General features: G+C 54.9%; 1 protein-coding gene across 1 annotated transcript in view; it reads left to right on the top strand.

Annotated features, from left to right (window-relative positions):
• Window positions 1-11,233, top strand: part of LOC136392387 (netrin-1-like) — a 130,258-nt gene extending 119,025 nt beyond the window's left edge. Inside the window, exons 3-4 of the mRNA XM_066364522.1 lie at window positions 6,419-6,607; window positions 11,139-11,233. Of these exons, the coding sequence (XP_066220619.1) occupies window positions 6,419-6,607; window positions 11,139-11,233 (284 nt within the window). The remainder of the gene's footprint in view (window positions 1-6,418; window positions 6,608-11,138) is intronic.
• The last annotated feature ends 4,582 nt before the right edge of the window (window positions 11,234-15,815 follow it).

A 15,815-nucleotide genomic window follows, 5' to 3' on the forward strand; every position in this document is an offset into this window, starting at 1 on the left:
GAGTGGAAGCCCATGGCGGGGGACTGACTTCCTGCACACAAAGCCCCCAGCCTGTGGACGGTGCGTGCGTGGGCCCGTCACCCTGGACAGCAGAGCTACAGATACACCAGTCCGAAACTCCCTGTTAAGCTGCCGGAATAACATGGGGCCACCTTCTCGAGAGAACTGCCCTGGTAAGGGGTGAAGAATGTTGGTGGTGACCCTGTGTGCTGGAAGGGCAGAGGAGGGTCCCTGGGCCACACCAGTGACCTTCCTGGATCACGTGAAGCTTGGGGGGGGGGCAGGCCAGGATATCCTGAATGACAGGATCGAGACACGGCTTACCTGTATCTGCCGAATTCTTCCCGGGCCTGGGAGACTCTGGTGGGATCGGGGGTTAGTGCATGAAGGTCTTTAGGGAGAGAGGGCCAACGCCCGTGTGTGGTAAACTCATCACACCGACCCATGCAGATTCGGTGCCTGTTGTGCGCAAGGCCCTGTTCAGGGTCTTGGGAGGAGCCCAGGGCATGCTAGATACGGGTTCTGCTCCTTACAGGCCTGCGGTCTACCTGAGCAGACAGAAGCTACATCGATGAGTTAAAGCAGCAATACAAGTGTTAAACACTTCAAAACAACAATAAAAGAAATGTCACATATCACAAGACCATGCCTTGTCAGGGTGTAGTCTAGGCAGACCCCACAATCTCCCGTTCGTCCTCTCTATCTACCTACTACCTACCCACCCACCGCCCATCAGTTATCCACCCATCCATTGATTCACCTACTTAGCCATGCACCTGTGCATTCATTCCCCTACCCATGGGCCCACCCACCTGCCCATCCATCCACCCGTCCATCCACTCACCTAACCACTCACCTGCTCATCACCCATCTGTCTATCTACCCACCATTTACCCGCCCACCATCCATCCACTCATCCATCCATTCACCTACTCACCTGTTCATCATCCATCCATCTGTCCACCCACCCGTCCATCACTTATCCATCCATTCATCTAGCTATCCATCCATTCATACTCTCTCTGACTTACTTTTGCTCGCTCTCATTTGTGCAACAAAACCAGACTGCGGTCTGCTGTGGGCTGGAAGGGGTAAGGGCAAACACTTGATTCTGTGGTCCAGGAACCGACCCCGCCGAGGAGGCCGTCTGTCCCACTTTATCTGAGAGCTTGCTGCTGAGAGTGCCCCTCTGTCCGTCCACACTCCGCCAGGAGAGGAGCCCTGGACAGTGGAGAGTGCATTGTCCATCCTTGGCTCCCTGGGGGCTCGGACACAGGGCCTGGCATGGAGCTGGGGTGCCTAACTGTGTGCTGATGTGAACTGGCCTGGGGGTGGTTAGGGTTTAGACGGTCCAGGTTGGGGGGAGAGATTTGGAAGGAAAAAAAAGCTTAAGGAACGTGGTGACTGGTATATGTTAAAATAGGACCGAGAAGAACTCTTCAGGGGGAAGAAAACAGAGCTCCTCTCCTGGGCCCCATTTCCTGTCGGGTTTCTGGTTAGGGAGTGTGTGTGTGTGTGTGTGTGTGTGTGTGTGTGTGTGTATGGGGGTTCCCCGCCCTCCTGCCCGTGTGTGTGTGTGTGTGTGTGTGTGTGTGTGTGTGTGTGTGTATGGGGGGTTCCCCGCCCTCCTCCCCGTGTGTGTGTGTGTGGGGGGGGGGGGTTCCCCACCCTCCTCCCCGTGTGTGTGTGTGTGTGTGTGTGTGTATGGGGGTTCCCCGCCCTCCTCCCCGTGTGTGTGTGTGTGTGTGTGTGTGTGTGTGTGTGTATGGGGGTTCCCCGCCCTCCTCCCCGTGTGTGTGTGTGTGTGTGTGGGGGGGGTTCCCTGCCCTCCTCCCCGTGTGTGTGTGTGTGTGTGTGTGTGTGTGTGTGTGTGTGTGTGTGTATGGGGGTTCCCCGCCCTCCTGCCCGTGTGTGTGTGTGTGTGTGTGTGTGTGTGTGTATGGGGGTTCCCCGCCCTCCTGCCCGTGTGTGTGTGTGTGTGTGTGTGTGTGTGTGTGTGTATGGGGGGTTCCCCGCCCTCCTCCCCGTGTGTGTGTGTGTGTGGGGGGGGGGGTTCCCCGCCCTCCTGCCCATGTCATACCCCTGCGTCTGAAATGCAGCCACACCTGATGCATCCTTGGTGATCCCCACATGACAGTTGAGGGGGACATAGAGCTCGGAGTCTAGACCAGGCCAGCTCCCTCTAGGTGGCTGGGGGACCCTTGGGCTGGATGTAGCGCCTCACGAGGCAGCCATGCTGGTTCCTCAGAGATTGTGTCCCCCCCACCTCACTCTCCACCCCCTCCCTTCCCTCCGGGGCCGACCTCTCTGTTCTCACAAAGCTGTCCCTTCCTTCCCGCCTTGAAATCCGATAATGAAACTAATACCCAATATTTTTCCTCCGCGAGAGGCAGGAGATAAACAGGAAGGTGCAAGGGATTAAGGTGTCTTTGTGAGAAAGAGGCTGGGGACAGGCTGGGCGTTGGGTGACATCTCTGGGTGGAGCCCCGGGATCCAGATGTGTGCTACTTCGCCCGCTGCATTTTTCCATTTGTGCAGAGAAAATAAAACAAAGAGAAAAGAAAACAAGCTGTAAAACCCTTTGCAGAAGGTTGAGCGTGGGCAATTGGCACTTGCTGTCCCCTGACAGCCCAGGAGCAGGGTGACGGGAGGGGCCCTGCCTTTTGATGTGCAGCCTCTGGCTGCTCTTCTGTGTGGCCAGTTGTTTGGGAAAAACCTTGTGTTGGTGTAAGTTGCATAAGGAAGGGAGATACCAGCCCGAGGTTTTTTTGGGGTGAAAGTGGGGGTGAGAGTTGAGCTCCCAGGCGGAGCTCAGAGGCTGGGGCGGCCCTGTTGCGGCGCGGGGGGCAGCGGGAGCCACCCTTCTAGAGGAGGTCACGGGATCAGCATCTGCCCTCCAGGAAGGACCAAGAAGAGGCAGCTCCTGAGGCCTTTCCTGGTTCAAGAGAGGCTCGAGGAGGTGCGGTCTGGGGCGAGCTTTCCAGATCCCTGTCCCTGGGCAGGTGTGCCAGGCCCGTGACTTCTGTGCCTGCCGGAAGGACCCGGTTCCAGGCTGTAGTCCAGACCCCGCTGGTCTTCCTTCCGCAAGGCAGGTCCTCTCTGGGCAGCAGGCCCGGAGCTTGGTGATCCTGCGGGGCTGGGTCCCTCAACCCCTCGGAATAGTCTCCTGTCATCCTGGACTGCCTGCGCGAGTCCAGAGGGACCAGTGAAACTCGGGTGTGCACGGTGGTCTCCAGGGCTGGGGGCTGAAGCTGCTCTCTGTGCACTTAGCTGAGCTCAGTCGCAGGAGCTGGAGGAGCTGAGGGATGCTTGTGAAGCTCTCAGGAGCCTTTCTCAGGCCCTAACGTGGTACCCACCCCACGCGCGTGCCAGACTTCGGGCGGGGTGCTGAGCTTTCTGTGTCCCCATTGAGCCTCCTCTAAGGCACTTGTCTACCTCTCCTTGTCAACTGAGTGACTAATGGGTGCATGATTTGGAGGGTGACTCCAAGAAGAACATTTAAAGAAGCTTATTATAGTATCACAGAGAAAAATTAAAAGGGCAAATATTAAATTTTTTTATTGATTTCAGAGAGAGGAAGGGGGGGGGAGAGATGAGAGAGAGAGCGAGAAACACCCATTTGTTGTTCCACCCATTTTATGCATTCATTAGTTGACGTTGTATGAGCTCTGACCAGGGATTGAACTGCAACCTTGTCAATATTGGGGACGACACTCTAATCAACTCATCTACCTGGCTAGGGTTGGGGCAAATATGTATTTTTTCTCACAAAAGTAATATATGAATAAGAAACTGCTAAAAATATTTGCAGCTTGTATAGTAGAAAAGGACAAAGGTTTTAAATCCATTCTTTTAAGTGAGAGGAGGGTAGATAGACAGACTTCCTGCATGCATCCCGACTGGGATCACCCAGCAACACCCCCAGTCTAGGGGTATGATGCTCGAATCAACCAAGCTATCCTCAGCGCCTGAGGATGATTCTCAGACCCACCGAGCCACCAGCTGCGAGGAGAAGGGTCAAGGCAAGAAGGGTAGAGAAGCAGATGGTTGCTTCTGATGTATGCCTTTACTGGGTCTCGAACCCGAGGCAATAGAAGTCCTGCACGCCAAGCTGACACTCTATCCACTGAGCCAGCCAACCAGGGCCTAATCCATCATCTTTAAGAGCGCTAGACATCGTGGAAAAAAAAACCCACCTTAATTCAAAACTATGGGCAAATGGCATGAACAGGCAATGCACAAAAAATGAAATATAAATAGAAAAACAAACATGGAGAAATGTTCAACCTCACTGGTGATCAAAGACATGCAAATTAAAATCATCTGTGTGTGTGTGTTTTCCAGACGAATTGGCAAAGGTAAAAAACAGAAAAGAAAAAAAAAAAGGATGCTGATACCCCAAATGCATATTGTTATTCTTTTCAAGGGTGTGTCAAAATAGGAGTGCTCATATCCTGTTGATGGGAGTGTAAGCTCAGACAGCCTTTCTTGGGGGGAATTGGGCAGTTTGGATCCGAATGAATACACATGTGCGAGTCAAAATTTAAGTGCCCAATTTACTCTGTCTTGAGCAGTTTACTATTCAACAGTCAGCAGAGCAGAAATACATAATTTGTGACTTCAAAGATGGTTTTCAATGTGTTTGTTTTTAATAGTGAAAAGCAGGAAACCAACCTAACTACCCCACCCAGGGAGGGCTCTGCCTTTCTAAAGTGCCCACTGCAGATCCAGGCAGCCCATTACGCAGGTCCGTACAGCGGTGGACTAGGGCAGCTTCCCAAATCAGGAAGAACACTGTCCGAGACTAAGAAGCCTTCGCCGTGGTGAGAGGAATAGGTTTATGAATGTAAGATGTACAAGTCCACGACACGTGTGTGTAGGAAAGATTAGCCTGCTCAAGGATGGGACCCTCCAGGTTTTAATGGCAGTTGGTGGAAAATTTCAGTGCCGTTTTTTTTTTTTTCCTTTCTGCTTTTGTTTCTTCAAGTGTCTGGCATGAAACAGAGTATTTCCTTAGAAATTGCATAAAATGCAATTTAAAACAAGCTTAGCACAAAAGCAGGGTAAACTGTGTTACAGGGTGAGCAAGATCTGGCCCAAGCTAAACTGCAGTTATCTTGGAGTTAGAGACCTGGGGGAGAAGGCCGGCAGCAGGTTCACTGTGGTCGAGGGGGGCCCGGTGGGGCGGCGTGCTGGGTGTGTGGGCAGCCCCTGGCCCTCTTGCCTAAGCCAGGCTGGTGGGAGGTGAAAATGGGCGTGGGAGTGGTTGGGATCCACCTGGAGGATGAGAAGTATGGCCTGGGAGAAGAGGGTCCTAGGAGGCAGGGAACAGCGGATGCAAAGCCACGGGGGGCAGGCAGGGGTCCTCACACGGGGGGGTGGGGGGGATGCTCTAGAGACTGGAAAAGTTTGTTGTAGCTGCAGTTTACAAGCTGGAGGGGGAAGCAGAATCAGTGTATCCAGAGCCTTGGAGGCCATGGGTAACGATTGAGATTTTTATCCAGAGCACAAACTGGGAACCACTGAAAGGCTTTCAGTAGTTAAAGGACATCCTCAGATCAGCGCTTAGAACTCCGCTCTGGTGACAGTGTTGACAACAGCCTAGAGGACTCAGCTCAGGAGACAGAGGGGCTGAGGCCTGGAGGAGTCACCTCAGGGTCCAAGGGCGGACCCCCAAAGCGGAAAATGGAATGGGGATTTGGGAGTCAATAGCGTGGGGTCCTGTGGCTGCGAGGGGTCGACCTGCAGAGCCCCAGAGCGCCAGGGTAGAAGGGGGCTGAGTCCAGAGGGGCAGGTAGGAGCAGGCTGCGGGGAGGAGCGGGCAGAGGCAGGCTGAGGTCAAGGTGCTGGCAGGCAGGTTTCCCATCAAGCCTCTCTCCATGGCTTGCAGGTGGCCGCCTCCTCCCTGAGTCCTCAGTGGCCTTTGCTCTGTGCTGATGTACACCTGATGTCTCTCTGTGTTCAGATTTCCTTTTATAAGGACACCAGCCCAACTGGATTAGGGCCCACCCTGAACAGCCTCATTTTAACTTAACCACCTCTTTCAGGGGCCTGTCTCCTAATACAGCAACATTCTGAGGTCCTCGGGTTGGGGAGCCTGTGAATGGGGGGCACAATTCTGCCCCTAACAAGGAGGGTGCCAGCTCCACCCCCCAGTGTGAGGTGTGGGCCAGGGGCAGGGGTGCTGACAGAACGAACTCTCCACGGGCGGAGGAGCAGGAGTCTCTGCCCGCGTTCAGGGACTGCAAGGTGGTCTATGAGCGCGTAGGTGGGTACACACAGGGGAAGCAAGGCGATGCCCCCAGAACCAAGACGGCCTCCCTGGGCTGCAGCGCCAGAGGGGGAGCGGGGCGGGGGGCAGAGCCTGCCCGGGCTCCCACGTGCCCCTTCCTGACGCCTCTCCCTGCCCCCTCCACAGCCTGCAGCTGCAACCTGCACGCACGCCGCTGCCGCTTCAACATGGAGCTGTACAAGCTGTCGGGGCGCAAGAGCGGGGGCGTGTGCCTCAACTGCCGCCATAACACCGCAGGCCGCCACTGCCACTACTGCAAGGAGGGCTACTACCGCGACATGGGCAAGCCCATCACCCACCGGAAGGCCTGCAAAGGTAGGCGGTGGGGGCGGGGCCGGCGGCACACCAGCCGCCCTCTCTTTCCTGGGTGCTTTTCCTTTTGCATTTATTTTTTTTGTAATATCTCTCTCTCTCTCTCTACACACACACACACACACACACACACGCACGCACGCACGCACGCGCGCGCAGGCACACAGGCCTCCCTGGTGTTCGGAGATGCAGGGAGGCTGAAACAAAGGGGCGATGGAGAAATGACTCCAAGGAGAAGAAAGGAGGTGTGATCACTTCGAGGGTGCGGGGCTCCTGGCGCGTCGCCCCGCCCCCTCCCAGCTGCCTGTTCCTCCGCACAGGTGTGCCGCATACCACAGGGCCAGGGTGTCATGTTCGCCAGGCTTACCGTTGTGGGCACAAAGGACTCTATTTTACCAAAAACCAGGCAGACAGATTTCTTTGGATGTGTGCATGCACCTCCTGCCCACCCCCACCCCCACCCCCACCCCAATCGCTCAGACACTGCAAGGTCGCACGCAGCTTCCAGGGGCAGGGTCTCAGAAAGGAACAATTAATCCACCTGCAAATAGCTTTCCTTCTCAGGAAAAAAAAAATTAGAGGGAGAGATGGGAGACTCTATTATTCATGCACTGAAGCAAATGCTAATATTTTAACTTTCTGCTGTTTGGTTTTCTCCACTAACGAAAATCGAAGCAATTGTGAGATGACTCAGGAGCTGGTTAAGTTGCCAGGGAATTTGAATGACGTTGGGGAAGGAAGTAGGTAGCCCCACCCCCCACTGCACATTAGCTTTTGGGAATTCTCGGCATTAGGGGCTCCTTGGGTCCAGAATTTGGGGCCTGGAGCCAAGGCTTGCTGCGCGCATGGCTTCCCAAGACAGCGTCTCTGAGGGCTCTTAGACTACAATCCTGCGTGGATGGGGTTGTGATACTTGAGAGGCCCCACAGCCCTGGCAGACACAGGTTCTGGGGGCGGCGGGGGGAGGTACAGTAGAGGAATCCTTGTGTGGCCACTGCTTAGCCTTTGGATGAAGCCGAAGTACCATCTTAACAGGAAGTCCATGTTGGGCACTCATGTGCATTGGGTTCCGCAAATAATAATTTGTGGGACCCATTGCGGAAAGAAAATATAGAGCTTTTTGCCAGGCAGTGGCGCAGTGGATAGAGCATCATTGGACTGGGACGCGGAGGACCCAGGTTCGAAACCCAGAGGTCGCCAGCTTGAGCTTGGGCTCACCAGCTTGACCACTGGGTCACTGGCTTGAGCATGGGATCATAGACATGACCCCATGGTCTTTGGCTTGAGCCCAAAGGGTGCTGGCTTGAGCCCAAAGGTTGCTGGCTTGAAGCCCAAGGTCTCTGGCTTCAGCAAGGGGTCACCCCCCCCCAAGGCATATATGAGAAAGCAATCAATGAACAACTATGGTGCCTCAACAAAGAATTGATGCTTGTCATCTCTTTCTCTTCCTGTCTGTCTGTTCCTATCTGTCTCTCTCTCTCTGTCTTTCTCTGTCTCTGTCACACAAAAGAAAGAAAGAAAATATAGAGTTTCTTTTTAGGAATTACTAAGAATTTCAAAATGGCAACAGCAGAGCGTCAACCAAACCCGGGGCCTTTCGCATGCGGCGCCGTGAAGCTGGCCTTGCTTATACGGAACATTTTCCTTTAAAAAAATATGTTCCCAGTCTGCATCTTCCAGGAGAAATCCCTTCGGTTCCACAGGAACAGGTGGCTCCAAGCTAGCTCTCCTTTCACATCTGTGGACCTAAGGCTGCCTCTGGTGGTTGTTAAGAGAAATTTAAACATAAAGGTCGTTGGGCTCTTTCCACATCAAAATACAACTCATGGAGGCGGGAATCTCCCAGGAGGCTTTGAACAGAGACTGAGAAGGTGGCCTGAGCAAAGGGATGGAAGAAAGGCTTACAGTGGCAGGAAGGCCTGAGCAGGGACATGACCAGGGAGAGAGACCTTTGCGCTTTCAGAGAACATAATTGGAAGGTAATTCTACTCCTTCACCTGTGTCCAAGTGTTCACTGTATTTCGTTTACAGAAGAAATTGAAACCAGGGTTTTGTAAACAACTGCTTGCACATAGTGTACTTGGGGATGTGGCCAAGAAATTTTAATCAAAGGTGGCCACTCAGCTGGATCAATGGCAAAATCCGCTGGTGGGTGAGATTTGGGCTCTGGGTAGAAGGGGCAGTGGTTGTGTACTGTCGTGCCAGTTTCTGCTGTCAGAGCGGGAAAGGCGTGTCCCCTGGTATGACAGGAAGGAGCCAGGCCTTGGCTATGTGGCTCTTCACCTCCCCTCCTTCTGCTCTGTTGCAGTGGGGAGGAGAGATGAGAGCTAGCTGTGTGTGGCCTCTTAGCTCTCAGTGGGATGTCAGGAAGCCTCAGGATTCCAGGAACCTGCAGATCATCCTCTGGGGCTCCGCCCCTCTGGCTAAATGACATGGAGACACCCAGCTTCCACAGGGAACAGGGGCAGGCAGACAAGGGCGTGTTGCTTTCTTATTATTTCTAATGCTGTGGCCAGCCTTAGTGGCGTCTTCCCTCTCAGCCTGGGACAGCAGCTGCCCTGGCCTTCGTGGGGACATCCGGGGAAGAACCCACAGAGGAGGAGAGGTGTATGGATGGATTCTGCTCAGAAGGATGCCTACATATTGTGCTGGGGAAATGTGACTGGAAAGGATGGGACTGACCAGTCAGTGCAACCTGATTGGTGATGAAGAACAATGCTTCCAGGACCCTGCAACCTGATTGGTCATGAAGAACAATGCTTCCAGGCCCCTGCCACCTGATTGGTGAGGAAAAACACTACCTGGCCGGTCCTAACACTGATTGGTGAGGAAAAAGCATTACTCAAAGGGCCCTGCCTTGTGATTGGTGAGAAAAGACACTGCCTAAAAGAACTGCTCTCTGATTGGTGAGCAAGAAGAACGTGACCTGAAAGGTCCTGCCATTTCATTGGTGAGGAAAGGCATCTCCTGAAGGTTCCTGATTGTTTCCCTCTGCTCTGCTTTGCCAGGTGTCACCCGCTTAGGGGATATGGGAACTTTGAATACCCAGTTGTCCTCACAAGGACACTTCCCACCGAGAGACCCCTAAATCTTGTCCGGAACCAGCTATAGGAATTTAGATGCTGGCTGGGGGAGTCCCTTTATCACCTCCATGGGGTCCGATATCTTGTCTTCCCAGAGCTGGATGGTAAGGAAATGATTCCTTTAGCGGAAGCATTTGGCCCAGTATTTTGATCTCTGATGGTTTGCTCTCAGAGGCTTCCAAAATCTTGTCCGTGAGGAGCTATCCCCAGGCCCTGGCTTCCCGGGGTTGACCCCCGGGAGCCCCATTGTAGCCCTCAGGTGAAGGCTGCATCCATGCTCTATTTTAGATGCTTTTTTACAGGGGAACCGGGACAATGGACAGCGGCTCTTGGCTCAAGTTGGCAGTTGACCTGAGGAAGGTTAGCGATGGCATGGGGGAGGGCATTTACCCCCTGCCTTCCCAGGGTCTGGGAGGAGCACCAGCAGGGGGCTGAGGCCACCCAGACACTCCTGGCGATTGGCTGACTCCCAGCCTTCTTCAGCTTAGAGCCGGGGTGGACCCAGACAAGAACAGCTTGGAGCAGGGGCAGTGGATTCCAAACGTTATTATGTAGTCCCCCGTTTGGGAAGTTTCGTAGCAACAAATTTGTTGGGTTCTTTCTCCTCTGTCATGGTTCAGAACCAACCCGGGCCTGGCGGGGCCAGTGCATACAAAGGGCTGTAATAAACATGCCCGGGGAACAGGCCGCTGCACTCTCCCGCTATTCAGCGCAATTTCACAGCGCTGGGAAGGCCTCATTATGGCGTGGGCTGTTGTCCTATACAAAGTCAGATGAGATGAATTTCTCCCTTTTCTCTGTGGAATGGTTTGTGAATGATACTCGTCCTGGAATCTGTCAAAAGATAGGCGGTTTTGTTTACCATTTGTCTTCTTTGTGGACCGCGGGGTGGGTTGGGGGGGGCCAGAGCGCTTTCTCTTTGGAGCCAGCAAAGAAGACATGGCCATTTAACCATTTCAACCCATGCCTCCATTTAAACGATATTAATTTATCATCTTCCCAAACCATCTGTGATGGATAAAGACATTCTGGGAGTCTCCCCGTGAACCGAATTGCGATGAGCATTAGGAAGTGAACCGGCCCATCCTAGCATCCAGGCACAAAGGGTTTTCGTTCTGTCTCACCCAGCAGCCTGTTCTCTCAACAGCAGCCTGTTCCTTTCACTCGGTGCTCTGCCCCCTTCCAGCCCACAGTCAGCGTGGCTGAACACAGGCCGCCGGCCGGGAAGGTGCGGTCACCCAGAGGACGCGGGCGGTAGCAGAGCCGAGGAACGCCATGGTCCTCACTGTCACGTCCAGTGCAGACACGCTGCTCCTATCCACCCCATTTTTTTTCAGGCAGCTCTGCCAGGGGTTGGGGAAGAGGCATTCACCTCCTGGCCACCCCCTGGAGTGTGGCTCCGCTGGGTGTGGCTTTCTGTTCCTTTCTCACTGTTGATTCTCTGCCTTCAGATCAGGGCCTCCCCCCTGTGCTGCTGTACTACAGGTTGTCCAATAACACCATCTCCTCCAATGATGTTTGTTACAGTGTTGATGAGATGTCCTAGGAGCTTGACTTGCTTATATCAACTAGCTTGCGGTAAAACTGGTTTTGTGATACACTGTTTCACTCAAAGTCACAGAAGCTATGGAGGAAGTCTTGATCTTCTTCTCAAAAGTGCCCTGGGGTTCTCATCGTTTGGATGAGAACTCCCACTTTGGAGTCAGCTGGATATTCAAAGATGCTGACGCCTGAGTCCTGCCCCCAGAGATCTGGGTTTAATTAGTGGGTCCAGGTGAGACCGGGGTACTGGGAACCTGGAAAGCTTCCCGAGGTGGGTCAGACGTGCAGCCAAGGCTGGGAACCAGGGAACATAGGAAATGAGGACAGAGAGCTGCTCTTGGGTTGAGAGACGTGGCCTCTAGGCCCCAGGGTTTACTCTTTCAAAGGGAGAGACTTACTATTAATGAATTAAAAAAAAAATTTCTTTATGGCTCTCCTGATGAAAAGTAGGTGGAAGGCGGGTGTGTATTTAAAAAAAAAATTTTTTTTTTAATTTAAATCTTTACCAGGCAAGGCTGGGAGCTTAGCGAGGGCAGCCTGGTGATGCTCTAGGGTCCAGAGGACAGCATGGGGTCACATGGACATCACGGCTAGACTGTGTGTGTGTGTGTGTGTGTGTGTGTGTGTGTGTGTGTATCCAGATCTGATCGTCTTTGTGTTCGGTCAGAGCAGAGCTAGGAACCCGGGACTTCACCCCTTCCCGACTCAAAGGTCGTGTCAGTAAAACTCACGGAAGCCTAAAAGTGTCCGGACGTTCCCCTTCACTGAGAGGGTCCCCTGTCACCTTTTCATTTCCTCTCATCATTTTAGGAGCTGCAGGGAAAAGAGGGGTTACCTCAGGCAGGGAGGGTACCCAGTGGCTGCACCAGCTCAAGCAGTGACCTCGATGAGGGTGCACTTAAGACGCACCCCCGGGAATAGAGGGAGTTGGAAGAAAAAAATCCTCGTGGAAGCTCGATGACACTCAACTTCAACTCCGGCCTCTGTGGGCGCCTCCTTTCCTGTTCCCTGGAGAATTGGGGGGTGGGGTAGGGGGGTGGAAGGTTGGGCCGGAAATCCTAGCCTCCAGATTTGGCTCTAGCTTTAGAGACTAGAGAGCCTCAGGCCAGACACGTGACCTTCCCTAGACCGCAGTCCCTGCATCTGTGAATCGTACTCAAATTTATGGACTCTGAGTCCCGCCTAGCTTTGCTGTTCCACATTCCATGTGCTCTCGTTAAATAGCATTGTATCGGTTCTTGGTGCAACGGGACAGAATCTTGTATCAGTGGAGTGTGTGGCCTGAGCGCTTTGGAGGAGCCAGCAGGACCCAGGCGGCCGTGGTTCTGTTCCCGGGCGTTACAGATGAGGTCGCCCCACACTGCGCCCTGCTCCACAGCCAGACCTGCAGGCCCCGCCCTTTGGCGCCTTCCTCGGGGCATCCACGGCTCCTTTCTCCACCTTTCCGTGTGCCAGTCCCGCCTCTGAAGCCTCCGCTCGCCCCCCATCCCCTGGTCTTGAGCGGGAAAGCCCCCGATCTCGACTCCCCTAGGAACGCAGGGCATTTCGCTTGGGAAATGGCGTTTTCTACCAGAAGAGCAGCAGGTGGGCTCCGGGCAACAGCCTTGGGAAGATTATTGGCTTTGAGAAGCACGGATCATGGCGTTTCTGAGGCCAGGGTTCAAGGTCCGTCCCTGGGCAAGGCGCGTGCTCTTCAGTGCCGCGGTTTTCTCACCTGGAAATGGGCTTGGTGATAGTTCCACCCCTTCCGAGGGTTGTGGTGTGGATGGAATGACATGCCGTGACATTGAGGAGGTCCTGGCACGTGGCCTCACTCCGTACCTGTCAGCTGGTGCGGCTGTTTGTGTAATCAGAAGAAAATGAGACACCGGGAGGCCCGCCGTCGCCGGCGTGCACAGGGCAAAGGCCGTTCCCTTGGCCCTCGGCCACCTCCCTCTCCCAGTGAGCCGTGGTGCACGGAGAACCGCCCCTCTCCCCTGAAGGGCTGGGCCCCAGCGTGGGCTCTGAGGCAGCGTCCCGCAGGGCTGGGCGAGGCCTCCGGGATCGGTCCTGATGCTGTTGCACACTCTGGGTGAAGGGCGAGGCCTCCGGGACCTGTCCTGATGCTGTTGCACACTCTGGGTGAAGGACGAGGCCTCCGGGATCGGTCCTGATGCTGTTGCACACTCTGGGTGAAGGACGAGGCCTCCGGGATCAGTCCTGATGCTGTTGCACACTCTGGATGAAGGGCGAGGCCTCCGGGATCGGTCCTGATGCTGTTGCACACTCTGGGTGAAGGATGAGGCCTCCGGGATCTGCCCTGATGCTGTTGCACACTCTGGGTGAAGGGCGAGGCCTCCGGGATCGGTCCTGATGCTGTTGCACACTCTGGGTGAAGGACGAGGCCTCCGGGATCGGTCCTGATGCTGTTGCACACTCTGGGTGAAGGACGAGGCCTCCGGGACCTGTCCTGATGCTGTTGCACACTCTGGGTGAAGGGCGAGGCCTCCGGGATCTGCCCTGATGCTGTTGCACACTCTGGGTGAAGGGCGAGGCCTCCGGGATCTGTCCTGATGCTGTTGCACACTCTGGGTGAAGGACGAGGCCTCCGGGATCGGTCCTGATGCTGTTGCACACTCTGGGTGAAGGACGAGGCCTCCGGGATCTGCCCTGATGCTGTTGCACACTCTGGGTGAAGGGCGAGGCCTCCGGGACCTGTCCTGATGCTGTTGCACACTCTGGGTGAAGGACGAGGCCTCCGGGACCTGTCCTGATGCTGTTGCACACTCTGGGTGAAGGGCGAGGCCTCCGGGATCGGTCCTGATGCTGTTGCACACTCTGGGTGAAGGAGTTACACGCACTGGGAGCAAACATGAGAAGTGGGTTGCACAGCGGAGGGGAGTGTCCAGCATGCGCTTGTGGAGGCCCCGTGCGGAGAGGTTGGGGAGGGCTGTGTGTGTACAGACGGGGTTGTGCCAGTGCCAGAGCCCCAACCCCTGCCCGCCTGCGCGGGGTGGGTCTGTGGGCACACGCCCACTCCCTCACCTGCCCCCTGCCCCTTTGGGAACCAGCTGTAGGAACCACGCCCTTCCCCTCGGCTGTAAGTCAGGTGCAGGAGGACTAGCGTGAACTAGGACAGGAGGACCCGATACCCAGTGTGGGGTTCCGGGGCTCCCCTCCCCTTCTGCTTCCCGCTGTCTGCATCTTGCTTGGAAAGTGGCAGGCGACTTGAAACATTTATTCTTTTGTGCCTCGTTAGCAACTGCTGGGAGAAAGATGAGCATGGCCTGGGAGGCGGTGGACACAGACAGCTGGGACGAAGCTGGTGGATTACCTGCGGATCTGAATGCTTCTGGCCCCTCGTTAGCACGGAGAAGCTAGGAGCAGGGCGTGTCCTGCAGCTCGGCTGCGCTGATCTAGGATAGGAAGGGCCGCTCTTCCTCGCGCGCCCGCTGCCTCTCTCCAGAGTCACAGGGTGGAGAGGATGGCATGTCGGCCCCGACTGTTCATCCAGGTCGCCAGTATTTATCCAACACCTGTTATATGCGGGAGCTGGGCTGACAGTGCAGGCCAAGACAGACACGTTCCCTCGGAGCCTGCTCCCTGGTCGGGGGCAGGGGGAGGTTGACCGTAAACATAGAAGGAGGAGGAGGAGGAGGAGGAGGAGGAGGAGGAGGAGGAGGAAGAGGAGAAGAGAAAGAAGAAGAAGGAAGAGGAGGAGGAGAGGAAGAAGAAGAAGGAGGAGGAGGAGAGGAAGAAGGAGGAGGAGGAGGAGAAAGGAGGAGGAGAAGAATAGGAAGAAGAAGAGTAGGAGGAAGAAGAAGAAGAAGGAGAAGAAGAGGAAGAAGAAGAGGAGGAAGAAGAAGAAGAAGGAGGAGGAGGAGAGGAAGAAGAAGGAGGAGGAGGAAGAGGAGAAGAAGAAGAAGGAAGAGGAGGAGGAGAGGAAGAGGAAGAAGAAGAGGAGGAGGAAGAGGAAGAGGAAGAAGAAGAAGAAGAAGAGGAGGAGGAGGAGGAGAGGAAGAGGAAGAAGAAGAAGAAGAAGAGGAGGAGGAGGAGGAGAGGAAGAGGAAGAAGAAGAAGAAGAAGAGGAAGAAGAAGAAGAAAAGAGTATTATAAATTGTGGTGAGTTACATGGAGGCAGGGAAGAGAGCAGAAAGAGAGAGAGTGAGTGGGTGAGCCGCTCTACAAGGTGGCCGGGAGGACCTCTTTGAGGACAGGACAGGACATTTGAGACGAGACCTGGGCTGAGGGTAAACAGTGATGGGGAGTCTGAGCAGAGAGAGAGCAGCGCTAACGTCCAGAGCAGGAGAGGGCTGCTGGGCCCGTGGGCTGATGGTGGGGGTCGAGGGAGGGCGGGGCCCGCTCATGGGAAGATTTGTCCTAACGCTGTCGCACACTCCTGTTTTCTTTGTGACTGATGTCCGGATACGCAGACCAGTCTTACTTAAAGGGAGAAGGATGTTGCACCCTAACCGAGTTCCCCGGGCAGTTACACACCTCGGGATGACCGGCAGGCCTCAGAGTCCCAGGCAGCCTCCGGGTTGGCTCTAGGGCAGCGACATGCACTGAGAGCTGTGTCCCAGGATTCAGGGAGCAGCGACATGCAC

The sequence above is a fragment of the Saccopteryx leptura genome, chromosome 2, assembly GCF_036850995.1.
Source record: "Saccopteryx leptura isolate mSacLep1 chromosome 2, mSacLep1_pri_phased_curated, whole genome shotgun sequence".
In the NCBI taxonomy this organism is placed as follows: domain Eukaryota; kingdom Metazoa; phylum Chordata; class Mammalia; order Chiroptera; family Emballonuridae; genus Saccopteryx; species Saccopteryx leptura.